Genomic DNA, 27,302 nt, shown 5'->3' with positions numbered 1-27,302 from the left:
CTGCATTACTCTTGAGTATTTTAAGGATACAAGTAATTTCATTCATATCTTTTCAATAAATAGGCGAAACATTTTGTACGTTTCCTTATCATGTAAATAAACAAATAATCACTTACTTATATTTTAATATTGAACTGTGAAATTAAAATAATTGATAGGTCAATTGTATACATATAACTAATTCAAACTAAAGTTATTACTTAGTTACTATGAGGTAATTATTTCAAAGTTATCAAGGGTTTTCTCTAAAAGCGAGATGAGTTAGCCCGAATTTTAAATCAAAGAATATAAACTCGACGAAACAAAGAAGTGTAGACATATACAATCCCAAGCTTCAAGAAATAATTGTAGTGGTTATCCTAACGCGACGGCACCGTTTCGAATGGCCGTCGACTCGCTCGATAATTGTTCACTCGCGTCATTGAGCACGGATCATGTAGACCATTGTCAGTTTGCTGTCCAAATGTTAGAGCTTCCTTTTGAATTTACAGCCCGCGAGCTTAACTACATCAGAGCTATCTACGTTTGAAATTGAAGTAAAGGTTGAAACCTTGTGTGGCAAGGACAGATGTGTATGTAGCTACACGAAGCATTTCAAATTACTCTTCGGAGGTAACCATGCATTTCGGAGAGTTTTTAGGTAGAACATTAACAACATGCTTACTACTTTCATTTCGTTAAAAATTCGACACAACGACGATCGGGATAACATTTGCTGCTACCGCTAAGAAATTTTCGTCGAACTACTCGTTATATTAACGTTTGTATTTCTTTGTATCATTAAGCTTCTAAAAAGAGAAAAAGCCAGTATTTTTTGACCTCCAAACAAGCTTTAAGAATTTTGTAGAAACGACATTTCCATGCAAATCAAGTTACCAATTGTAGGAGACATAAGTTTTTACTACGTCCGCAGGAAGAAAATAAAGTTATTTACAAAACAAAACTTCTTTCAAAGAACTCCCTTTCTGTTGACAAAACATTCGAGATAAAATAAATATGGGTCATTTTTATTACAAAATTCTAATATATTAAGACGTTACTTAGAAATAATAGAATATACCGCAAACAATTTAAAAACATTTTTGAAAAAGTCTGTTGAACGGTTACGGAAACCTTCACCTCAAAATGATTTCCACCGAAGTGTATTTTGAAAACTATATATTAATATCCATAGGTACTTTAATAAATAGAGGTCAAGTTATTAAAAGCGTGTTAAAAGCTTGGCTGGCCGGAACATGCAATCACGTCTCAACAAGCCACTAAAGACGGCACGAAGGATCGTTCATCTTCATTACGGCATAACCCAATAACCGGGCGTGATGCATTCCCCCGCCTCCCCCCGCTAAGCCACCTGAATAATGCTTTATTACAACAGCATAGATCACATATTTTGTTACCATCGTAACGCTATTCAGGAGTTATTAATAGAAATATCGCTTTACCATTAGACCTATTGTACTTCACTGCATAGTCTCTTCAATGATAAAGTTGACTTGTAGTATACCGCATCCGCCAGCCTTGTGTCACGAGTATTCAGAGCTAAAAACCTCGAATTTAAATCATTTAAAACAATATACAACATACTCATAACGCCCCCTACCGATAAATGTCATTATCGTTTTTCGTGCAGCCTGTGTGGTTTACGTTTAATTGATAAATTAAAAAATAAGTAATTTACTGATAATATATTATCAAATAATCGGAAATATCTAGATTAATAATGTCTAAGAGAAGTAGGAGTGATATTAGTAAAGAAGAATTTGACCGGAAAATAAGAAAATATGAAAAAAAGATTTTGAAGATGCGTAACAGGCGGCCATTGCGTACGCCGACACCAATTGAGGATGTAATACATTTATCATCCAATGAAGAAATGTCAATCTCAAATAATAAGGACGATAAGGAAGAACAAGAAGGTAATTTTACGCTTATGTATTCGTTTTTTCAGGGTATTTTTTGTTTGTTTTGCGTTCTTATTTTGTTTAGTTATTTAGCAAGAAATAAAGCACGATGTTTTTCATGTAGCTAAGCTTGTCACCTATTTAGGCGATCTTGATTAGTTATTATGGTCAGTCAGTAAATAATATTGACAATGGAGCTATTTAGCCCCTCAATGGTTCTTCACCATACCTAATAGGGTATTTACCTATAAGATAAAACGCTACTATTAAGTAGATGCGGTCATTTCTACGGGATATCAAGAATCCATTATTGATATTTAAATAGGGTTTTTTCTTTTTATCCCCTCTGTATTGGGTATTTACCCATATAACAAGACACTACTATTGAGTAGTATACTAAAGATGGATTGATTATGTATATCACCTAAACCAATTATACAGAAGTAATTATAATTACAGAGGAGACCTTGGATCAAGATATAATTAATATTTTGGGTGACGCTCCCGAGGAATGTAAGTTTGGGCCGTCCATTCACAAGGAGTTGGCATCTAGATGGACTGATGTTATAAGGAATGGTTTGGCAAGAGAAACGAGGGCTGCAATAAAGAAGAAATATCTACCTCCACAAAATTGTAGGACAGCTGCCCCAAGGCTTAATTTGGAAGCTCAAGCGGCAGTCACAGATATTGTAGTTAAGAGGGACAAGGCCATAGCCAATAAGCAAGACCAAGTTGGGTGCGCCCTTGCAGCTCTTGCTAAAGTATTTGGAGAAGTTATTAAGAACAAGGAGAATTTGCAAGCAATTAATCTGATCAACGATGCTGGACGCTTGTTATGTGATCACCAATACCAGGAATCCATGACAAGAAGGAACTTTATTTTGCAAAGTTTGGATCAAACAACTAAAGACGCAGTAAAAGAAACAAAGATCGATGAATGGCTTTTCGGTGAAAGCTTTTCTGAAAAATTAAAAGCTGCAAAAGCTATTAAGAAGTCTGGGCTAGAAATAAGTATAAGCAAGGCGAAGAAACCTCAACAACAGACACAACGAAGGTCTTTAAACTTCAAGGGCCCGGTGATAAATCCATCCAGGAGTCAGAGGTACCCTTACCAAGCCGGGCCACAGAAGTATTTCCAGACTTACAAGAATCCTCGTGCTCAGGTACCAATATCACAGAAGGCTCGGGCTCAATCCAAGGCACCTCTGAGGTCAATCCCCAACCGCAATTGACTCAGGTTAGTCATCCATACTGTGGTCGGTTATTTTATTTTAAAGATCAGTGGGTACGATTAACATCCAACCCTAGAATTTTAAGCTGGATTGACGGCTATAAAATTCCCTTTTTACGGACACCTAAGCAAATTATAGTACCAAGGAATGAGTCATTCTCAGAAAGTGAGGTTTGTAACATAAATAAGTGTTTAAAGAAGCTTCTCATTATTGGTGCCGTAGTTCAGTGTGAGCCATCAGAGGGACAATATTTGTCAAAGATTTTTACAGTTCAAAAACCTGATGGTGGTTGTAGGTTCATATTGAATCTTAAAAGTCTTAATGAATTTGCATAATATACTGAACATTTTAAACTAGAAGACACTCGCACTCTAATTAAATTATTGTCACCAAATTGTTATATGAGTACTATTGACTTAATGGATGCATATTTTTTAGTACCAATTCATAATGACTTTAGAAAGTTTTTACGTTTTGTTTTTAAAGGAAAATATTATGAATTTAAAGTGCTACCTTTTGGCTTGAACACCGGCCCATATGTTTTTACCAAACTTCTAAAACCTGTAATTCAAAACTTAAGATCAAGAGGTTTTGTCTCCGTTATATATTTAGACGATATTTGGCTTTGTGGCAGATCTTATTTAGAATGTCATAACAATGTGCAAGAGACCATAAAGTTGTTAACAAGTTTAGGATTTATAATTAATTATAAAAAGAGTTCATTGATACCAAAGACAACTGTTAAGTTTCTGGGGTTTTTGATTGACTCGAAAAATTTTTCTATACTGCCACAAGATAAGAGGTTAAAGATTAAAAATACAATACAAGAATTTAATGACTTAAGATATTGTAAAATTAGAGAACTTGCACATTTAACTGGTCTGCTAATCTCAGCATGCCCGGCTATTGATTATGGTTTTTTATATACTAAAGAATTAGAAAGACAAAAGTATTTATATTTGAATAGATTTGATAATAATTATGAGGCGAATATGCCTCTGGTGGACAAACTAAGGGATGATTTTAGTTGGTGGCTGTCACATATTGAGACATCAGTTAATAATATAAGATGTGGTAATTATGCACTCGAAATATTTTCAGACTCATCTCTAACTGGCTGGGGCGCGTCATGTGGTAATGAAAAGGCTGCAGGGTTGTGGAACGAGATTGATAGACAACAAAATATCAATTATTTGGAGTTAAATGCAGCATTTCTTGCATTAAAGGCGTTCACCAATAATCTTCAAAATTGTGAAATTTTATTACGTATTGACAACACTACAGCCATTTCATATATTAACCGCATGGGCGGTGTACAATACCCACATTTAAATTTATTATCAAAACACATATGGAAATATTGTGAGAGCAGGAAATTGTTTGTTTTTGCTTCATACATTAAGTCTTCTCTAAATGTTATTGCTGACAGAGAGTCTAGAAAATTACACGCTGACATTGAATGTGAATTGGGAAATGAATATTTTAATGCAATAGTTTGTTCTTTTGGGGTTCCTCAAATAGATTTATTTGCCAGTCATGCAAATAAGAAATGTGACTTGTATGTTTCTTGGAAATCCGACCCAGATGCTGCTAAGATAGATGCATTTACTTTTTCATGGAAACCATATTATTTTTATGCTTTTCCTCCATTTGTTTTAATAGCAAGGGTGTTGCAAAAAATTATCTCTGAACAGTCGGGGGGAATCTTGGTAGTACCAGACTGGCCAACGCAGCCTTGGTACCCTGTATTTATGAAACTTGTTACTTCAGAAGTGTTGCGTTTTGGTCCTCATGTAAATTTAGTAAAATCTTATTCCAGCAGTCCCCTTTTCTGTCAACGCCTTACCCTGGTTGCCGCGCGCTTGTCCGGGAAGCGTTTTCTCGCCGAGGAATGTCGGACGCTACAATGAACATCATGTTGGCATCTCTGTCTGAAAACACTTTGAAGCAGTACAACTCATATCTGAAACATTGGTTTGAATATTGTGTTAATTTACATATAAATTATTTAGAAGCATCAGTTCCACAGATCTTATCATTCTTGACTAAATTATATGAGAATGGTGCTGTTTACAGCTCTATTAACTGTTGCAGGTCAGCGTTAGCCATTGTTTTAGGTCCTAAGATAAGTAATGATGATAGAGTGACTCGTTTTTTAAGAGGTATGTTTAGGCTTCGCCCACCACATCCCCAGTATGATGTTACCTGGGATACATCCACTGTATTAAGTTTTTTAGCGAATAAAGGAGAAAATGGTACACTTTCCTTAGAAGATCTCTCTAAGAAATTGATTACACTTTTGGCCATTATAACTGCTCACAGAGTTCAAACCTTGTCGTTCATTAAATTATCCTATTTTTAGCATCAGAAGTGGAAAATTATTAAAAAAAAAATAAAAAAATAACAGAAAAGTTCATTTATTGAAAAATAACAATTTAAGTAAAATTTAAATCAAATAAGAACTAAGTAAAATCGACACAAATAAATAACGAAACCAAATACTGCAAACTTCAAAGAAATTAAATAACAAAAAAAGAATAATTGGAAACAAAAAAATGGCTTACATGACCTTAATAACGATCTACACTGATTTTCCCAAACGTCCGTACAGTCCAGCGCTCACGAGCAAAATGCCCTTTTAATTCTGAGTACCCTCCTTATATAGCCCCTCGCCAGGTAGTTGATGACGTTGCATGCGAACTCCTTACACGGCCTCTCCTGACGTTGAGTCGTCCTCGACGCAAATCCCTTGAGTTCCGCTGGGACCTGCGGCCGCAGAGGTCGGTGGGCCGTCATCTACGTCGTCATCAAGCAAGGGCATGGATAGATTACTTGTAGGACCAGCCTCAATTGGTAAAGTCTCTTCTTCAATGCTAGTTTCATCTAAAACAAAGAAACCATTCCCCACAATTCATGGAAGAAAGTTAAAAACGTTACACCTAACAGACCTATCAGAATATCTCCAGTCAATCAATTCATTCATCGTTCTTTCATTCTCATAAAAGTGAAACAAATAAAACAAATTGTATTCCTGTTTTTCATAAGGCCTGTATACTTTGATCTTGATAGTAGACTTCACGATGTTCAGTAACATAGTCCTGTAATATGGCCCCAGGCCCGTTCATACGAACGCATTCCACACGCAGACTATAGTCAAACGTGTGAAGCTTCCCGACAAGCAGACCACATTCATGCGAGTCGAGGCTTCCAAATACGCTGACCATCGTCACACGCATTAGGGCATCTCAACGTGCAGAGCGAATCATACAAGTGAGGAATACTAATCATCCATGATTCACCATAAAGGCTTACATAGGAACTCGTATAGCAAATATTCATCCGTGGTTCACCATAAGGGCTTACACAGGAACTCGTATAGCAAATATTCATCCGTGGTTCACCATAAGGGCTTACACAGGAACTCGTATAGCAAATATTCATCCGTGGTTCACCATAAGGGCTTACACAGGAACTCGTATAGCAAATATTCATCCGTGGTTCACCATAAGGGCTTACACAGGAACTCGTATAGCAAATATTCATCCGTGGTTCACCATAAGGGCTTACACAGGAACTCGTATAGCAAATATTCATCCGTGGTTCACCATAAGGGCTTACACAGGAACTCGTATAGCAAATATTCATCCGTGGTTCACCATAAGGGCTTACACAGGAATTCGTATAGAAAATATTCATCCGTGGTTCACCATAAAGGCTTACACAGGAATTCGTATAGAAAATATTCATCCGTGGTTCACCATAAAGGCTTACACAGGAATTCGTATAACTCAGACATATAAAATTCACTTACTCTCAAAAAATGCGGCACATGTCTCTGGGGTCCACTCACCCCGCCACGGCACCATAAACTGCGCAGCAGCTTGCGTAGTTTTCCCATAGTTGCCTCCAAGTAGGCGTAGAGTATAACGCCCACTAGGTAGGACCTCAACCACTTTATATGGACCACGCATACCGGAGTCAAGTTTACCTGAGGACTGAGAATACTTAATAACAAACACGAGGTCGTTAACATTATACTGTCGTGGTATGCACCGTCGCTGGTTAACCTGAACATCCTGTTTAGTTTGGTTACTTCGAAGAAGTTCGCGGGTCCTGCTCCTGGTGATTTCACGAAGAGCTTCTCGGTTAGGTGCCGAACCCTCAATTGCCACATCTCGTACTAGTGCACGAATCGCGGGAGTTGTTGACTCCGTGCCTATAAGGAGATTCAAAGGAGACACTCGTGTAGTCTTCTGTCGAGTTATGTTAAGCACCAGTTGTAGTTTCCACAAAGTCTCCGACCATTGTAAGTTCTTGTGGTTAGTCTGAATGCGTAACATGTTTAGGACAGTACGCATGTACCTCTCCGCCTGACCATTCGCCTGGTGCATTTCCGGAGTAATATAGTGCAGGTTACAGCCCAGTTCATTGATCCACGTTACAAACTCATTGGACTCAAACATGCGTCCTTTGTCTGTGACCATGAGTTTAGGCACTCCGAATAAAGAAACAGATTGAGTAATGACGCGCTTAAGTTCCGTGGAATCTTGACGACGAATGGGGTAAAGAAGTGTATACTTGGTAAAAGCGTCCACAATAAGAAGAATGAATTTGTAACCTTCTGATACTGGCAGAGGTCCCAAAGCATCAACATGAACTGTATCAAATGGGGTATCAGGTTTTTCCCACGAACTTATAATTTGCAAAGGAGCTCGAGGGACTCTTTTTTGAGAAATGCACACAAGGCAATGAGAGACATACTTGGAGACAAATCGCCTGAGACCAGGGAACCAAAAGTGTCGGAGAATGAGGTCAAGGGTTTTCTCAGCGTTAATGTGTTCATGTTCATCATGGAACACCCTCAAAAGACTAAGGCGGTGACCCTTTGGTATGTAACAGAGCAACCTTGTTTCCTGGCCTACCGGGACGTATTTGTAATACAGGATACCATTTAGTATCTTGTAACGATCGGGATCTAGCTTACCATCATGACATTTTTGAACAAGGTCTTGAGTTTCTTCATCAGCTGACTGAGCAATCTGAGCCCAGTTACGAGGTCTCGAAATTTGATTAACAAGAGCAGGATTGCGACTTAAATAGTCGGCATGAGGTATCATTATTCCCTTACGATACTCAATTGAAAAATTGAAATCTTGGAGATACATCCACCACCTCGCTACCCGGGGCAGAAGGTCCTTTTTACGTTCCGTGGATTTAAGTGCATTGCAGTCAGTAACAACTACGAATTTAAGGCCTATTAAGTAATGGCGAAAGTTTTGGAGTGCTTTAACGACAGCCAGAGTTTCCAACTCGTAGGAATGGTAATTACTTTCCGCGCCTTGAGTGGATCGACTAAAATACGCGACCACGTGTTTATTTGAGTCAGGGTGTACCTGTAGAAGGACGGCACCATATCCAATGCTGCTAGCGTCCGTATGAACTTCCGTAGGAAAGTCTGGGTTAAAGATTGTAAGAACCGGTTCGTTTGTTAATTCTTTAATTAGATTTAAACGAATGTTTTCACATTCGGAAGTCCAGTGAAACTTAACATTTTTATGAGTGAGAATAGCAATAGGGGCAGTCTTAGTTGCGTAATTTTTTATGTACTTCCTAAAGTAACCTGCAAGGCCCAACAGTTGTCGTACCTGCTTAACGTTTGCTGGCGGCAAGGTGTTAACTAGGGCTTCCACTTTACGAGGACTCGGCCTAACCTGACCCTGTCTTATAAGTCTACCTAAGTATTCGACTTCCGTAACTAGAAATGAACATTTGCCTAGATTAATGGAAAAACCCGCCATTGTAAGAGTCGTGAGTACCCGGCGCAATAGTTCAATTCCCTCACTTACAGAATTACTAAGAAGAAGTATGTCATCGACATAAACTAATACATTGCCTTCATTAATATGCGTGCGAAGGGTGTTATTAATAATTCGCTGATATACTACGGGAGAATTAGCTAAGCCATAAGGCATCTTGACATATTCGAAGTGTTCTTCTGGTGTCACGAACCCAGTCAAGTGAATAGACTCCTCTTTTAGGGGAATTTGGTGGAATCCCGTGGCCATATCGAGACAGCTGAAGAACTTGTAGCTGCCCAACATGTCGATATGGTCGTCGATTAATGGAAGAGGGTAGCGATCTTTGACGGTGATACGATTAAGTGCCCTAAAATCGACACAGAGTCTATCCGAACCATCACGTTTTCTTACGAGTATGATTGGACTTGCATATTCCGAGTTAGAGCGCCTAATAACTCCTTTCTCTAAGAGATCTTGAGTTATCTCGCGGACTTTAAGTTTTTCAGAATACGAGAGCCTATACGGTTTGTAAACGACAGGAGTTGAATTGGTAAGTCTTATCTCCATTTCTCCTGTTCGAACTGTGGTTGCAGCAGTTCCCGATATCAAAAATTGAGAGAATTCATTTATAACAGACCTAAGACTTTCCAACTCAGCGCCTTGTAAAGGTGTATTTAATTTAAACTGGTCGACTAATTCAACAACGTTAGCCGCCCTATTAACTTTATCAGAACGCGTGATGTATTGTTTATCTTTCGTGCGAATATAAGTAATTCCATCACGGTTCAACACATCAGTTCCGATTATGATGGGCACGTTCATAAAAGACGGTGGAACAACTATTAAATCTACTTCAATTGAGATGTCACTAAACTCTATTGTAAGAGTAACGTAAGACGTTGCGACTACTTCCCGATCACTAAGGCCCTTCAAAACGCAGTGCCTCGGCTTAGGCTGACACGTAAAATGTTTTAAAATGCCTGAAGAAATGAGAGACACATCGAGGGCTCCACTATCAATAAGAACATCTACTGGAATACCATCTATGATTGCTGAAGTTATGTCATTACTGGGTGAAATACCGGATTGGTATGCACAAAGGTTGACATTGCGTTGATTACGTTGCTCGGACTTAGCTTTGATGAAGCATTTATTCTCAGTGTGTCCTGACTTCTTGCAAAATGTACAAGTATTACTTGAAGACGGCTGCACATTGGAAGTTGTCTCAGAAGGTATATGTGGCGGACGACTATTAGACATGTTGGATTTGGGTTGTCTACAGTTGCGACTGACATGACCGAATCGATTACAATTATAGCATTTAGGAACTGAAGCGCCAAGTGGTTTTGTTACATAACTATGTCTTTTATGTTCAACTACCCTATCCCGTTTTCCTGCTAAAGGCTTTGTGTAAATCGAAAGGAATGAAACGATAGTGTCGGGAGCCAGGTTAGCGTTGGCGGCCGCAGCGCGCACTTGTGCATTATCTATACCGCGTATCACTATAAGAGTTCTCAAATCATCGCTTATCCCCCGAACTATCTTCAAACGCAATAGCGTACAACGAGCGTATTCAGCATAACTAGGGTACTTATCCGAAGTTTTATTCATTGCGTCAAACAAAATATTGGCATAGTCCAATTTACCAGGACAAAGAGGTATGAACTCGCGTTTAAAATTAGACCAAGTACGATCATTTGACACCCATTCACCTAACCACACCCTAGCGTCTCCCTTCAGACATGACGCTACACGCGACAAACATTCGTGATCGTTCCATCCATTAGTTTCCCTGGCGCGATCCACCTCTTCACACCATGCTTCGATGCTATTAATTGATGGGTCGAAGTTGGAAACATAATAATGTTGCGACCTTGAAGGTTGCATTGTTTTAATTGCTTGCATCAAAGCATTAGCGAGGGTAGACGCCTCAGAACAAGGAGTACTAGATTCCACGGAGTGCTGTCGCGGCGCAACATTATCAGATATGGGAGTCGTAACTGCAATAGGTTGAACATTGATTTCGTGAGCAGCTTGTGCTTTATCTTTAAGTGAACGCGTTTCGACAGGTGAAACATTCCGCGACTGTGACCTTAAACTAACGCGATGGTCACTGCGAGAACGACTACGCGACTCACGCCTAACCTGGGTACGCAACCGGTGTACTTCAGTATTGTGAGAATCAAGTCGATCTCGGACACGCAAGCCATTTCGTGGAGAATGACACCTATTGCTCGAATCGTGATTCAGCCTATCACTACTAGAATTGCGTGATCTTCGTGAGGCAGGTCGAGCCCGACTGCGCGAATCGTCCACAAGATCACGCCTCCGTGGACTAGGAGTTCTCGTACGTCTCATTATAACAGTAGAAATGAACAACAAAACACACAAAATATCAAAAAAATGAAGCAAGCAGTAATTGTAACAAGAAAAATTCAATTTCAAAAGTTAACGGTCTTTCAGGCGTTATTGTGAGCTTATGAGTCCTTTATCCCACTTCTGATTTTAGCATCAGAAGTGGAAAATTATTAAAAAAAAAATAAAAAAATAACAGAAAAGTTCATTTATTGAAAAATAACAATTTAAGTAAAATTTAAATCAAATAAGAACTAAGTAAAATCGACACAAATAAATAACGAAACCAAATACTGCAAACTTCAAAGAAATTAAATAACAAAAAAAGAATAATTGGAAACAAAAAAATGGCTTACATGACCTTAATAACGATCTACACTGATTTTCCCAAACGTCCGTACAGTCCAGCGCTCACGAGCAAAATGCCCTTTTAATTCTGAGTACCCTCCTTATATAGCCCCTCGCCAGGTAGTTGATGACGTTGCATGCGAACTCCTTACACTATATACAAAGAACTTCAGAGAAGATATACATTAAAATACCTGATCATATTAAGACATCACGTGTAGGTAGCATACAACCTAGCTTATTATTGCCATTTTTTAATAGTAATCCCAATATTTGTCCGGCAAATGCTTTGTTAAGCTACATAGACAAGACTAGTAAGATTAGAAAATGTGATAATTTGTTTATTGCTTTTAAGAAACCTTATAATGCTGTGACCTCACAGACGCTTAGTCGCTGGATTAAGGCAACTTTGGAAAAAAGTGGTATTGACATATCAATATTCTCAGCGCACAGTACGCGACATGCTGCTACGTCGGCAGCTAAGCGTATGGGGGTCAGCATAGACACCATTAGAAGAACAGCCGGATGGAGCAGTTCTTCTAGAGTGTTTGCTCAATTTTATAACAGAGATGTTATGTCTTCTGAGGATTTTTCTGTTATCTTAAGTTCATGTGATTAATAAATGTCTTCATTAATGTTTAAGTAAAAATATTTAGACTGATCTAGGTTTAGTTAGAAACTTGTAATAATTAATAAATGTCTTCATTAATGTTTAAGTACAAATATTTAGACTGATCTAGGTTTAGTTAGAAACTTGTAATAATTTGAATTTAAATGTTAGAATAAAACTTGTTTTGATTTGTTTATTTGCTTGTTATTTTACAAATCTCTAAACATCTACAAGTCAACTTTATCATTGAAGAGACTATGCAGTGAAGTACAATTAGAAATTAAACGAACTTACCTAAGTGAAGTTCCATTTCAATTGTACGAACTGCATAGTCTCGAAATGATACTATAACCCACCCACCCATACTTATTTACAATAAGTAATACCCTTAATCATCATGTACCCATGTTGTAAAATAATCAAGCCAAAGAACATGCATCTTGTTTGTTTTTCGGGATCTCTGAACTAAATGACATTTATCGGTAGGGGGCGTTATGAGTATGTTGTATATTGTTTTAAATGATTTAAATTCGAGGTTTTTAGCTCTGAATACTCGTGACACAAGGCTGGCGGATGCGGTATACTACAAGTCAACTTTATCATTTCGAGACTATGCAGTTCGTACAATTGAAATGGAACTTCACTTAGGTAAGTTCGTTTAATTTCTAATTACTTACTACTAAATTAGTTACTTCACTAATATAAGAATAATGGTTTTTGTTACCAACTTCGTGAAAATTTATCCTTGGATGACAATTCGATCAATTGTCCGGACGTCTTCGGTGTAGGTTCCGTACAGGACCCTTAAAAATAAGCTTAATACAACTAGTTTTATTGTAAAAATAAAATTCATATCTTATCTGTATATATACAATATTAAATTTCACAAAAGAACAGGCTGTATGTCCGTTTCCTATATATATAAAGTATCATGAAATTGTTACAATACTATCTACTTGTAACACTTTGTTGATATATCACCTACTAATACTACTAACACTATCTTAGGGAACTACATATATCAAACATTTTTTCTGCTATATATCCTTCGGACAGGTTACATAAACTGCTGTCCGGTCCATTTATACGTCTCGTGTAATGCCCGAAGGGTAAGGTTGTCTATTACCGGTGAACCGTGGGTTATTACCGTAACGAAGACAAACTGCCGCCGCCGTCACGCGAGTATGAACCTAGATCAGAGGGGTGGTACAAGTTGAGAGAAATAGCGGGTTAATCTTATATATAAAATTCTTGTGTCACAATGTTAGTTACCGAACTCCTCCGAAACGGCTTTCGATTTACCGATTTACCGATTTTCACCAAATTTTATATGCATATTCAGTAGGTCTGAGAATCGGCTACTATTTATTTTTCTTACCCCAAAGTTATAAGGGTTGTTCACCCTTAACATTTTTTATTTATATGGCAACACAACGTTTGACGGGTCAGCTAGTTTGATCTATACTTCTGTTTATGGCTATTATTTTATTATAAAATAATAGCTGATGAGTATTGAGCAGAAATAGATGTGGCATAGTGACATCGTCAGATCACAAATATTTCTACCACTTCCTAACTAGATGATTATATAAGTATCATGGCATAAGGAAGTGGTGCGGTAAATAAACACAGATGAATAGATAAACACTCAAATTCGTGTCAGAAATCTAAATACATCATTTAGATTCTCATTAAAACTAGAACGCGAAACTTTTTACTCGTCACAACTTGCAGCTGTCGAAAAAAAGTGCTATACGACTATCCGCCTACTACTTGCGCCATCTAACATTGCTTTCACCGCTTTCATATACATAATTTATCAATCATTTATCATAGTGTCTTCTCTTAAGATGACATCCTTCGTTGCGACAGGACTTGGCAGTATTAAGAAAAAGGTACCGACAAAAGTAATAGGGTTCTTACGCTGTAATACACCCCAAATGAAAACTAATCATTGACAAGCTAAATTACTCATACTTACGTAACATTTACATTTTATACATAAGCATTACTGCGTAATTACAAAAGTATCGTAAACAGATATTAAATTTCTGCATAATAATTCAGCTTTTCTGCATATTTTTCAGCATGCAGATTGTTTATAACGTGAATGCAATACATAGAAAAATATCAATTTATCCAGAACTAAAACAGAAATCTAAATAAATTTATTTTTCAGATATCTAGCTGACCGGGGATTGAACGTGGGACGCAATGCGCATATCAAACTGCTATAATTACCATGCCAAGCGGTCGTCTGAAGAGGTCGTCTGAGGAGGTGAGAACATAACTTTATACTCTATGCGGATTAGTTACACCACAGGCAGTACTCTTATAACCTGCGGACGACTATAAGCCAGTTGACTGTTTTACATAAAAAAAAATCCCATAGCTCGGCAAGCGCAAACAAAGTTTCTCCAATCTGGCCCTAAATTGCTTTTCACTTCAATATCTAACGAGAATCTCTCAAAAGGCGGGCGAGGTCACTAAATGAACTTTTTTAAAGTGATCGCAAAGCTATTAGCATCTAAATCAAAGGGCGTTAATCCCGGCGTCCGCGGGTTTGTACTGCCCAATAACGAAGCGCTGGAACGTTTTAAATTGTTCTGCAAATTTTTAGATACTAGATGGTAGTATACCGCCCTCAATAGGAGTGCAGTAAACATTTTTTCTAGATTTTTGTTTGTGTTAAGAAAATATAAGGAAGGTGAAGTCCACCAATACCAAGTGCGGTGGACTGTGGCTTAAACGCTACTTTCTCTGTAAGTGGATCCGTGCCCAGCAGTGGGACAATAATGGGTTGACACTTAATAACGACTACTTGTGATCTGCTCATTTTTGGCTATGACCATTAATCCGTCTCTAAAATTAGAACAAACGAATAGGGTATAATTTTTTTAAATCTGGCTTTAAACATATTTTCATATTAAACATACAAGAAGTTTAAAATAATATAGAAAACAGAAGCTAAGAAACACATTATAATTCTGTTTTTTGCTATTTTATTATGAATTCACTAAAACACACAACCATCTATTATGTAGATATTATAGTAGTAGTAGATAACTAGTAGTTTCCATCTACGAGTATTATTGAAAATAGGTTACTATATGCCTATTGTTGCCACTATATGACTTATCTACTTCTAAGGGGGAACAGTACAAAAACAAAATATATGGGAGCTTAGATAATGAGTAACTAATATTTGAAGTTGGGTTATTAACAACTGAGTTCGCCGATGTAATATATTGCAAGTCAGAAGAAACTTCATGCGAATAATTGGCTATATAAGTTTGAGATTAATATAGATGTTATCCAATAAAGGAGGGGACGTGGGAGGGGAGAAGCTGTATATGGTCCTAATTGTAGTGTCTTTCTTTGATTAGTTGCTTAACAAAATATAATAATAGTATCTCATAAAGTTCACCTATAGTAGCCAAATAAGGCTACTGAAATAAAATAAAAATATATAACAATGTAGTATGCTTTCTCAGGTCACACAATTATATTATTTTTTTCAATAAATATGTTATTTCCTCATGTGATGTATCATACATGTCATATCGTATAGCCATACTTTGAGCGTATGATGGTAAGCTGTTTTTGTACATATCGGTTCAACTACTTATGACAAGTTAGTGTTTTTCTACTTGACGCCTTTCAATATTTACCTAATTATGATGGTACGAATGTTTAGCTACTTGTGAACGCTTGGGCGTATATGTATTTTTGAAATCTTGATCTGTTCATCTACTTCTGGAGCTGACTGTACGTAGTTGATAGTTTATGTATCTAAATTATAACAATATATGAACTTTCGACTTTCTCCTATTACAAAACGTGTTTCTCTTTCCTTTTTGTTACGTTAACATAGTCTATGGTATCTGACATGTTTCCGGGCAAGCTGCGACGGGTGCCTTCACTTGTGAATTCCGACAGCCCGATAGCTTTCTGATATACCTGTCCAAATCACAATATCCTGTGGAATCTATTTGATGTATTCGGTATATTCCAAGAATTTTTGTATGTTAGATATTTCACATCTGCTTAACACAAAGGTTAAATTATAGACATTTACAAAGTTAATACTGAAACTAAAGTATGATTTCGTATGAATGTTTTCGAAACAAAATAATGTTTAATTTATGCACAACAAAATGTTATACACGATTTTTTTTCATTTAATTTGGTCAAATAATTAGTATGTCTAGTTATTCTGTGCCTGGCAATTATGACTAGCAGACCACTCCAGATTTTCGGAAGCGAGATTTGGCATCGGTCGCGGAATATTAATTTTGATTTTGATGAGTTCGTCACCACCCGCTGCATAGAATCGGGTCATTTTGTGCTATTCTATGCCAAAAACGGACCGAACAAAATTAATCAAGCCGATAAGACCGCATCATTCATTCATCCATTCAGAAGCAAAAAGAACGATGGGAAACAAACCCGCCGCCGCGCCAGCATTAATCTTGTCACCGAGCAACGGATTATAGTATTCGTTTTTGGGTGATACCGTGTGATATGTTTTTGACAATGATGACAGGTTTTTTGATGCTCATTCATAACAGCTTGTCATCTTTGTTCCTTTGTTTTTCCTTTTTTTTGTAAATGAAAAACCTGATCATAAATTCTAGGAGATCTGAGGAATTACTGAAACCGAGGGGTTTTTAACTTAGTTCCCGTGTCGTTACAATATCTCTCAGCTTTATTTAAAATTAACACTGTTTACCCTATTTACTCTATGGATTAGTGTAAGAAGTAAGAGTTCATTAGCTAAAATTGATTGTATCATCCCTTATTGCACGTAAATATAACTATATACAAGGTGTGTTACCTCAAGCCAGGTATATCGGACACAGGAACACCGTCTTCGGTGAGCCAGGATATCGCGGGGGCGGGACTGCCGTGCGCCGCGCACGACACCCGCGCGCCCGTGCTGTTGGAGAACGACAGCCGCGGCGGCGGCTCCATCAAGAAGATCAGCTGGCTCAGGGTTGGTGTTGCTGGAAAACAAAAATACTTAGTAACTAACGGGGATCGACTGTCAGATATATGTTATAGGTAGAGCTTATCAAAAGATATTGTTTAAATTAGTGGCCAAAAATCAAAATAAATTGACCACCTTTAATACAAAATTGGTAAGATTATGTAGACCAATTAACTATACCTAGACAAAATATAAACATAGTATAATATATAATAATAAAATAAACAAAACACAATTATTTAACAATATAAAAACTTAATCCGTTTTTGTATGGATATTGTAAATAAACTGTATGTTTTCAGTTAACGAAAATATGCGGGTTTAATATTACTACATAAAAGGACTACACAGAATGTACACAAAATAAACAACAGTATAACAAAGCTAATAAATTGGTTATCTGAAATATAAAATATATATATATTCCCTTTATTTCAACGCAACCTTAATAGGATTTGAAATTTGCATGAAAAAGGATTTCTCACAGGACAAAAAAATTTAAACTTTATACAAAAACAATATAACATAGATATACCGAAATTACTTTTATATTAAGGAACACTAAAATCTTTCACTACCAGTAGTGACACAGGTAATATAATTGACGTTCATACTACTGCAGCTGTAAATCTTAAAAAGAAAAATTAGAATTTAAGTTTGTAAGAATGTAGGATAAGAATCGTAAATTAAAGAAAGTATTCGCTGTGAAAAAGTATACTTCATATGTAAAGAACCTCCAATCCTTTTAGAATGTAGGACGTACCAAAGAATGTGATATACATACATACTCTCGAAAGACATTCCACTCCCCACATTAACACTAGTATAAAATAGAGAGTGTGTGAAAAAAATGTAGCTAAATACCACGCAAAAAAAAGAAAGATAAAATAAGATAGATATTATAAGTTGTGAAAGTTGCGCTTTCCACTTGATGTAAGCGGATACCGCAGTCAAAGAACATGGCGAACTCAAACCAAAACTTATGAGCAAGTTTCATGGAAGTGAAGCATCCTTATGAGAAGTCGGTGCCTCTGTTTCGATAACTTTCCTTCTTAATGATAAAACTACTACTTCTTTTTCGCGTCTTTTAGTATTATTTTTTAAAGTATATGAACTGATAGTAAGTAAGATTTGTAATACATACAAATAGGAGTACTACGGACTCATGTACTGCCTGAGGCCAGTGTCAAAATTGTTGCTAACTTTCAGCACTAACTTAGAACGTCTATTTATATTTGTCGTTGTCATATCATATCCTACTATAAGTAGAGCTTAACACTGCAGTGATGCGAATGGACTAAAATAGTGACGGTAGTGACATTAAAATCGAACTACGAGAGACTCCGCCACCATTAATCTTGTCACCGAGCAACGGATTATAGTATTCTTTTTTGGGTGATACCATGTAATATGTTTTGGACAATGATGACAGGTTTTATATCTGAAATTGTTATTTAAATTTATTAAGCTATTGCATAGCTTTTATCGCGGGCTTTGAGCGCGGCGACCGAATCGAGAAATTCCGTAACGAAAATAAGTAACACCTTTCAACAACTCGGTTGCCTGGAGACTTGATATCCAACTATCAAGTCTCCAGGCAACCGAGTTGTTGACTGTCAATAGAAAAATATGGATATAATTGAATAAAGTATTATTTTACATTCCTTATTATTTTATTTGATATTGGCGACGAGATGTCGAATGAACTAAAAAACAATAAGGAAATACGAGCCACATTACGTGGGTTAATGAAACGAACCGAAAATTACATTTCGGGAATAGAAAAAATTGACATTGAAGAAATAAATATACGACTGAATTCTTTACAAGAAAATTTGAACAAATTCATACGCGATTCAAGAAAAAATTGAATGGCTTACAGAAGAAGAAAATTTAGAAGAGGAAATAAAATACAGGTACGAATTTGAAGAAATATATACAAAGCTAAAATTTAAATTTTTGAATGTACAAAAAAAAAATAATCGGCTAATACCTGAATGTTCTTTTATATCAGCAAGAGCGGAAGTTTATTTGATAAACTGTTAACTGTCAAGGCACGCTTGAGACGTACACCTAATACAAAAGAGTTATCACCTTATCAGTTAATGTTCGGCAGAGAGGTAAGAACCTATATGCATGCCTTATTTAAGAAATCCGCCCCACTATCCAGATTACATTACAATGCACCGCCAACGCAGGAGTTCGGACAAGGTGATAAGGTACAAGTCCGCAGTTACACCAACCCAAGAGTTAAATGGGAGTTCGGAGTCGTCATCCGAAGATTAGGTAGACTCCATTATGAAGTCAGAACTGAAAATGGCATACTGGTGCGCCGTCACCTTGACCAAATGCTGCCGGCGCCCCTGGTGGTGTAAGTGAAAATAGCGGTGGAGGACTGTTGGATATCAAGTCTCCAGGCAACCGAGTTGTTGACTGTCAATAGAAAAATATGGATATAATTGAATAAAGTATTATTTTACATTCCTTATTATTTTATTTGATAACCTTAATTCGTCAACTTGAACACAGATGGCAGTAATACACATTTTTTTATAATCCGTGCAGAAATCTTAAAATTGCGTGAAGTATATTTTATATTCCCATTATAAAATTCAAAATTATATTACTGGTACAGGATCCCTAGTATAGTTTTCATCATTTATTAATAACAAGCTGATTTTTCGTGAGTAGCTTCGTTTCGACAAGACGCCCAACATTTTTCCTTACAGCAATGTTGGTAAATGGTAGCTTGATGGGGCAGCAAGGATAAAATATGTTGACCGGACGAATTCTAAAAATTTATTACTAACCAAATTTTTCTTTGTTAATTATCAAGATAATTATTTAAATAACGTGAAAAAATATTTGTCCTACAAAATATAAGGTTTTTATTAAGGCGTCCCCCCTCTCCAACATGTATCATAAACAAGGTCATGAAAAATAATTACTAACCAGCTGATTTTTTTTATTGGCTGTCTACCATTTACATAGTCTACCATGCACATTGTCCTACAAATTGCATGGTATGTCATCTCGGACCTACGCTGAAAAGATGTTAATTCCGCAGGATTATTTTTTTTATTAGTAACTGTAGGACAAAGGTATCACGTGATAGGATAATATAATTTTTATCTAAATAAAACAATGTCCTACAAAAAAAGGGTAACTTTTATTAATCCTACAAGATTTGTAATTTAACTATAATATAATATAAATAAACTATAAAACTGGCGGACTGGAATGACGTACTTCGCAATTTGTAGGACAATGTGGGTAGTAAGCTGTGTAAATGTTAGACAGCTAATAAAAAAAAAATCAGCTGGTTAGTAATTATTTTTCATGACCTTGTTTATGATACATGTTGGAGAGGGGGGACGCCTTAAAAAAAACCTTATATTTTGTAGGACAAATATTTTTTCACGTTATTTAGATAATTGTCTCGATAATTAATAAAAAAAAATTAGGTTAGTAATATTTTTTTTTGATTCGTCAAATCAACATATTTCATCCCCATTATTTTAGTTATAAACCACAATCGAGAACTTTCGTACGAGAATTTGTTGGGCGTCTCATTGAAACGAAGCTATTCTGGAACACTCAGCTTGATACTAATTATTTTTACATTAAGTATTAGTACTACAACTTTTAAGTGTAGGTCCGAGATGACATACCATGTAATTTGTAGGACAATGTGCATGGTAGACTATATAAATGGTAGACAGCCAATAAAAAAAAAAATCAGCTGGTTAGTAATTATTTTTCATGGCCTTGTTTATGATACATGTTGGAGAGGGGGGACGCCTTAATAAAAACCTTATATTTTGTAGGACAAATATTTTTTCACGTTATTTAAATAATTATCTTGATAATTAACAAAGAAAAATTTGGTTAGTAATAAATTTTTAGAATTCGTCCGGTCAACATATTTTATCCTTGCTGCCCCATCAAGCTACCATTTACCAACATTGCTGTAAGGAAAAATGTTGGGCGTCTTGTCGAAACGAAGCTACTCACGAAAAATCAGCTTGTTATTAATAAATGATGAAAACTATACTAGGGATCCTGTACTATACCATATTATCCAAATAATATGTTTTATCAACATAAGCTATGTTGAATTCTGGATTGATAAAATAACGTAAAAGAGTGTTTGTTATTTTTAAACGTACAATTACAACTGACAGACTTGACAGCACAAAATCAAAACGCCATTATGATTTATGGTACAAATAATTTGTGTACAAAGTGTTTTAAATATGAATAAACAAAGTGCATTTATTAATGAAAAATGCGATGTACCTGTAACATTCGGCCAAATGTCACAGGCACATCGCATTGATCCATATATATTGCTGGTTGTTAATACTTTATGTCACTTATTAAATACTTTTCTATTTTATATTTTAGAATGTTCAGTCTTGCTTGGAGTTATGAAATGTCAGCTGATATTTGCAATATCTTATATAATGGAGATATGATAAAATAGTGGATAAAGATGTATTAATGTAAATGTTGATGATTATGGAAGAATATATTGTATTTCTGGAATTCCTTCTGAGCGTTTTCATAGCATAAAAAATGCTATGCAATAGCTTTACCGCGGCAGTCTCCGAGTGCCACACGTATTTTAATTTGTTATTTTAGTTTATTAATTTGTTATTTAAAGACTTTAGGAGCGCGATGGATTGATATTTGGTACAAAGTTTTATAAACTTTTGGCTGGTTGTCATTATTAAGAGTGTTTATGTCTCCAACGTTTTACTCGTTCTTAAATGTCTATAACGATTTTTATAAAATTATTATCTTTCTCATATTAACTTTTATTAAAGAAAGATGCTTTCTATCAATAATCTTTTGTGATACATATAAAAGCTTAAATAAGTTTAGGAATATAATAGCTTAAATAATCTTATTTTATTGTGTTGAACTATAGCGACGTTAATAACTAGAGAATGCTGGAAAATATTTTTTGATCACAATGTGCACTTTATTGACATAATAGGATCAGTAGCCGAGCCTTGCGGGAAGAATGCCTTTGTTTAATATTTCTATGGAATCCGCGCAACTATTAAATTTCTTTTTCGTGGTAAAACGTATTATTTATTAACAAATATGCTTCATTCTGATATTATTTTGAATTATTGATATTTAAAAATCAATAATGACTGGGTTTGTAACCAAATGGATATATGTATATAGTAGCTAGTTTCTATTTGGTATCTGATGTCTAAAAGTTTTACTATTAATGTGGGTTCTATTACGCATTATTGTGTTATAGTGGAAATTATAACGCTTTTATGGTAATGTAGACAACGTTGAATACAGATACAGATATCCATGGGCTCCAATAATCTCGTATACCTACAGATGGACCGCCTATTGGCTGTATAGCCGAAATAGAAAATTCAGCTATATAAATAAATTGGGCTAGAAAAAAATACTTTTGCAATATGAAACGGGAACAAGTCATCATTAGGTATAATAAGGTCACTGGACATCGATTACTAACCCTAAATACGCCCAGAACCCTTTTTTCAGGTCAGTTGCTGCCTTACTTTCCTTCAGGATTAAAAGCTAATCCCTTGTGAATACAAGCTTATATTACTATTACGGGAATCCATATTATTCTAATCAGATGTAACATTTATTTTATATGACAAGAAATATAAAGCTTTAAATAATATTATGCCGGAATTACTTCGGAGCCTGTTGCATATTGTATTAAATAGATTGTTAACAGCAATTTCACATTTTAAATTACCCTTAAAGGAACACACAACAGGAAATCCCTTTAAAGTGGCATCGGTGCCTCTCTACTTGACTTTATTTCTGATATTTACCTTCCCTGAATAAAAACATTGACAAGGTATATCACATTGAAAATTAATTCAGATTATATTTAGCAATTTAAAACGCGTGACCTCAAGAGCCGCGTGAAAATTCAATTTTCGTTCTCAGAAGCGTCTCTCATGCATATCAGGACATCAAAGGATTCGGCGGCGGGCCGCGGTATAAGCGGCAGCGGTTAGAGGAAATTGAAAATATGATAAGGTTATCCTTTGACAAATGCATGCTATATTTAAATCGCTGCTCTACGATGAAACACGTGTTTGTCTCTTTATTTCATGTAAAAATACGTAACAACACCTGGGTTTAGTTCTATTTAATTTAATTCTTATCGATGTTACATATCTTGAAAGTTTCTAAGCGAAGAAATGTAAAGCGAAATTAAATTAAAAATCATGGAAATTGTATCGGTAAACTAGGTCATAGACTCACTAAATTTTTAAGTGATGGAATAGTTATCATGTTTTGATATTTGTCGTTGGTTCATTAGTGGCCCAGTGCTGTGCACGCCTGCTCGGGTCTCCTGTCAAAGAGCAAGGAGTTTATATAATACAGTCTATTCTTATCACAAGGTTATGCAAAATATAAGCAACAGCGTCTTCCGAACTTGTTTAATATTCATCTATTACGATCACTAATACATGCAGCAAAGCATGGTGACTATTGTCTTATCCTTACTAATGGATGATTATGCAGCATTTTATTCCGCTTATTAAAATGATAAAAAGTATAACTCTTGTAACTTGCGGCATCTCTGGTACTTGTTGGGACCGAAAAGGGTTAACCAGCCGCTGTCGGGTTATTTTGTTATTAACAAACTTCGCCAGCTTAAATAGCTAATCTTAACTTTACTGAACTTGAGTGGACTCGCCGAGTTACTTAATTTGATAATTTCCTATGAATAAACACTGATTATTTTTAAAGGATCGTTGGCTACATCATATTTATTTGTACTTGTACGTATTTCAAGAATAATTTATAGTATTTAAGCTGATATAGTGACTATGGTTGATGGCATTTATATATTTTCTTAAGGTTTTATTAGTACTCGTAACTATTATCATCGAAAGATGCACTATATAAAAAATTAGTTTTGGCATTGTACGCGTATATGTAGTTTTAAATAGGAGATCATATACGCGTACAATGCCAAAACCAAATTTTTATATAGTGCATCTTTCGTTCTTTCGTTTTCGCCGTTACTTACATAGAGGTAACAACGAAAACATATTATAGTAAAGTGTCGCTACAAACTTTACCTTAAACAATTAAGTTTTAATTAGAATAATAACACGCGAGTTGCAAGCTCCACCAGCTTGCAACTTGTCTTTCACGGGCACCGAGTTTAATATCCTGTATGACGGCACAGAACTTAATAAAACGAAATTACATGGTCGCAGCTTAAGGGCGCACAGCGAGCACTCAAATTTACTGGCCGTCTCTCGGCCTATAAAGAGAGCATTCCGCTGCGTTAGCGGGGCGTAAAACATACGAATACGCAGGTGCTCGATTCTGTTTTATTATTATAGGTGAGGGGGAATTGAATTATGGGGATTCCCTCGCTTCTATATATCACATTATTATGTCTCTGGTATAAATGTGTACTGTCTATTGTTCCTTAGGTGCACTTCGTTCATGATTCCATAACGCATAAGATGATGATATTTCTTAACACATTATTGTCATAGTGGGTTCGCAAGTCCTCTCATAATCAAAAATTGATTGCGTTTAGATAATAGGCATCTGGTTAACGTAGTGGACGTTAAGCAGATGCGGGTTGATAGAAGTTACGCCAGTTTGCAGTGTATAGGCTTTCTGCTTTACTACTTATTATTTTTTATCCGCAAATATATACCTTGCCTTAAATTGACAAAGGAAGAAACACTATAATTTTATTTATCATTCTCTAGTAGGTATAGGATTAATCCTGTCCCTGTAGTTCCGGGACTAGAATAGGGCTACGGTATCCCCTGCCTGTCGTAAGAGGCGACTAAAAGGGGTCTTCCGGGGTTGCCGGCGGCAAGAGTGGGAGCTCAAACCGTCCGTAGAGCAGCCCCGAGAAGGACGGCGGCATGTGTGGTCGCATGCCGTCGTAAACACTAGATGTGAGGGAGGAGCGTAAAGTGCTCCCCCCAGGGCAGAGCCCGACCGGGGTATCGCGCTTGGAGGACTCCGGTTGTGTTCCATTGGAGATCCCGGAGTTCTCCACCAAGCGCTGAGGACGGCCACCGGGGGGGTTTTAGTGCGGTAAAAATCCCACATAACCCGGCGTCGCTCCCACGTCGTCGGGTACCTTTTGAAGGTTTCCCCCTCGAAAACAAAAAAAAAAAAAGGTATAGGATTAATCCTATAGTTTATGTGCTTGTCAGTTTCACGTATATATTGCTTGTATCCTTTTAGTTTCACTAGTTCGTATAACTGAATTTCAAATCACAACGACGTTAAGTAATATAATGTATTAAAATTGGCATAAATAAAAATATCGATTTTAAACAAAATTGAGTTTGTCCTCATCCCATACATGATGATTGACACATCCACGTTATCCAGCTGAGCTGATGCGCACAATTCCAACAATTCACCTGAAGTATCTAACAAAGTTTCTTGATAGCGACATGAAAGCGCGGCTTCAAAGCGTTCCGACTGCGACAATTACGCGACAAAGCGACACCGCCAGGAATTTTAATAACGCTTAGGAATTAGCGGACAGAGCTGCGCATTTTAACCCGTGTTTTAGTTCCAGACAGTGTTTTGTTTTGAAATTAGTTGACTGTGTCGTCACGTAGTGCCGGGTACAACTGCAAAGGCTTTGTAAGAAAGTTCATCTCAAATGTAAATTATCTTATGAGTCCACTTCGCTTAAGTAGGTACTTATGACGCGAGTATTTCTAAAATCCTACAACAATTGTGGTACGATTTGGCCACACCTCATCAATTTATAAATTTAGTAACAACCACTTTAAGTAAAAATCTAGTAGAAATTAATTTGAAAATCGTACATTTATTGACAGTTCGTATGACATGTATGATACATAAACTGTTATAAGAATTTCTAATATCATTTTAATTTCCCATAATGTTAAAAATTTAATACTTAGACCAATATATAATTCTACAATTAGCTATTTTTCCGCGCGAATACTTTAAGATTCCTCTCAAGCTCAAATTAATGTAACACATAATTAATGTCACGTACACGCACAAGGCTACCCACTTGAGGCATACGTATCTATATCGACATCATTCAGCGGCTAATTGCCACAATTCCATCCTTGGTGCGCCCCAGAAGCGCGCTTACGTGGAAAATTGTCGGTAATGGAGTAATTTACAAGGTGGCTGTATCCCGTGCAGTTCTACTCAAGTACCACTTTTACACCTATTCCACTCGCTAAGCTAGCGTCGAGTTTTGGTTCAAAGGGTTTGAATGTAGGACGACTAAAATGTGGACTTCTGTTTTATGTCTAGCCGATTATAAAATGATTAATACAATGACGATATTATAAAGGAAACAAAAAAACTGATAATAATAAACGTTATTAAGTATACTGTAAAAAAGACCTTCTTCTTGACCGATCTTGGATCTTCTTAGTTAAGATAATTAGCATCAGTATTGATGCAGTCCACTGGGGTGCTGATTGAAAATGTGTGGGCAAATAAATAAACAAATACAAAACGGTCATTTTTGTAAAAACGTAAAAACTCATACTATCTGGTAGTATAAAAAAATATTGTGACTGTCAATTTTTCTCGCATGCCTACACAAAATAAATATATTTCATTTCATAAGTTATCATGTCGGCAGTGGACAACTTTGATTAACCCCGGATAAGATTGATCTTACCTGGTTAGCTACAAACACATGGTCTCTGAGGAGCAAGTTGAAATGCCTTACGTAAGCCTCTGCCTTACCATATGTTCAAAACCGCAACACAATTATGATAGATCTAATTAGCAAACATAATTAGTAGTCGGAGTTGATAATTAATACCTCATATACATGTAAAATTGTAGGTAATGGAGTGATTGTCTAGTCGGGTGCGGCGTACCTCGAGTACTGTATGCTACTCCAGGATAAAGAGAAAGAGTGTAATTACTTCGTTCAACTTTCTAATTACGAGTGCTTTTACTGCTGAAATGAGAAGCTAAAGTTTATGTACGAATATATTTTCATACATATTCCATGTCTTTATTTTTATATATAATACTATATTATAATATATT

At 36.3% G+C, this 27,302-nt stretch overlaps 4 protein-coding genes across 5 annotated transcripts in view; 1 reads left to right on the top strand and 3 right to left on the bottom strand.

Moving 5' to 3' along the window:
* LOC140749310 (cell adhesion molecule Dscam2) overlaps nucleotides 1–27,302 on the bottom strand; it is a 206,061-nt gene that overhangs the window by 95,504 nt on the left and 83,255 nt on the right. The window contains exon 3 of the mRNA XM_073082405.1: nucleotides 17,082–17,250. Coding sequence (XP_072938506.1) covers nucleotides 17,082–17,250 — 169 coding nt within the window. The remainder of the gene's footprint in view (nucleotides 1–17,081; nucleotides 17,251–27,302) is intronic.
* LOC140749298 (uncharacterized) lies at nucleotides 1,716–5,483 on the top strand. 2 transcript variants are annotated; one of them, XM_073082379.1, is made up of 3 exons: nucleotides 1,716–1,916; nucleotides 2,361–3,138; nucleotides 4,956–5,483. In XM_073082379.1, exons 1-2 carry the CDS (start codon nucleotides 1,721–1,723, stop codon nucleotides 3,131–3,133), a joined length of 969 nt encoding a protein of 322 aa, XP_072938480.1. In that variant the 5' UTR covers nucleotides 1,716–1,720; the 3' UTR covers nucleotides 3,134–3,138; nucleotides 4,956–5,483. The 2 variants fall into 2 exon arrangements, with proteins under 2 accessions (XP_072938480.1, XP_072938469.1); XM_073082368.1 differs by having other exon boundaries at nucleotides 4,953–5,483.
* On the bottom strand, nucleotides 5,493–8,120 carry LOC140749307 (uncharacterized). The gene is made up of 2 exons (XM_073082392.1): nucleotides 6,945–8,120; nucleotides 5,493–6,016 (listed from the first exon to the last, which is right to left on the bottom strand). Exons 1-2 carry the CDS (start codon nucleotides 7,615–7,617, stop codon nucleotides 5,838–5,840), a joined length of 852 nt encoding a protein of 283 aa, XP_072938493.1. The 5' UTR covers nucleotides 7,618–8,120; the 3' UTR covers nucleotides 5,493–5,837.
* On the bottom strand, nucleotides 7,995–11,141 carry LOC140749289 (uncharacterized). Its single transcript, XM_073082346.1, has 4 exons — nucleotides 11,077–11,141; nucleotides 8,980–11,029; nucleotides 8,463–8,588; nucleotides 7,995–8,051 (listed from the first exon to the last, which is right to left on the bottom strand). Exons 1-4 carry the CDS (start codon nucleotides 11,139–11,141, stop codon nucleotides 7,995–7,997), a joined length of 2,298 nt encoding a protein of 765 aa, XP_072938447.1.

Source organism: Epargyreus clarus, unplaced genomic scaffold (genome assembly GCF_041222505.1).
Source record: "Epargyreus clarus isolate Ecla_fem2 unplaced genomic scaffold, WU_Ecla_fem_2.2 ptg000003l, whole genome shotgun sequence".
Taxonomy (NCBI): domain Eukaryota; kingdom Metazoa; phylum Arthropoda; class Insecta; order Lepidoptera; family Hesperiidae; genus Epargyreus; species Epargyreus clarus.
This window is presented reverse-complemented; position numbering and strand designations above follow the sequence as displayed.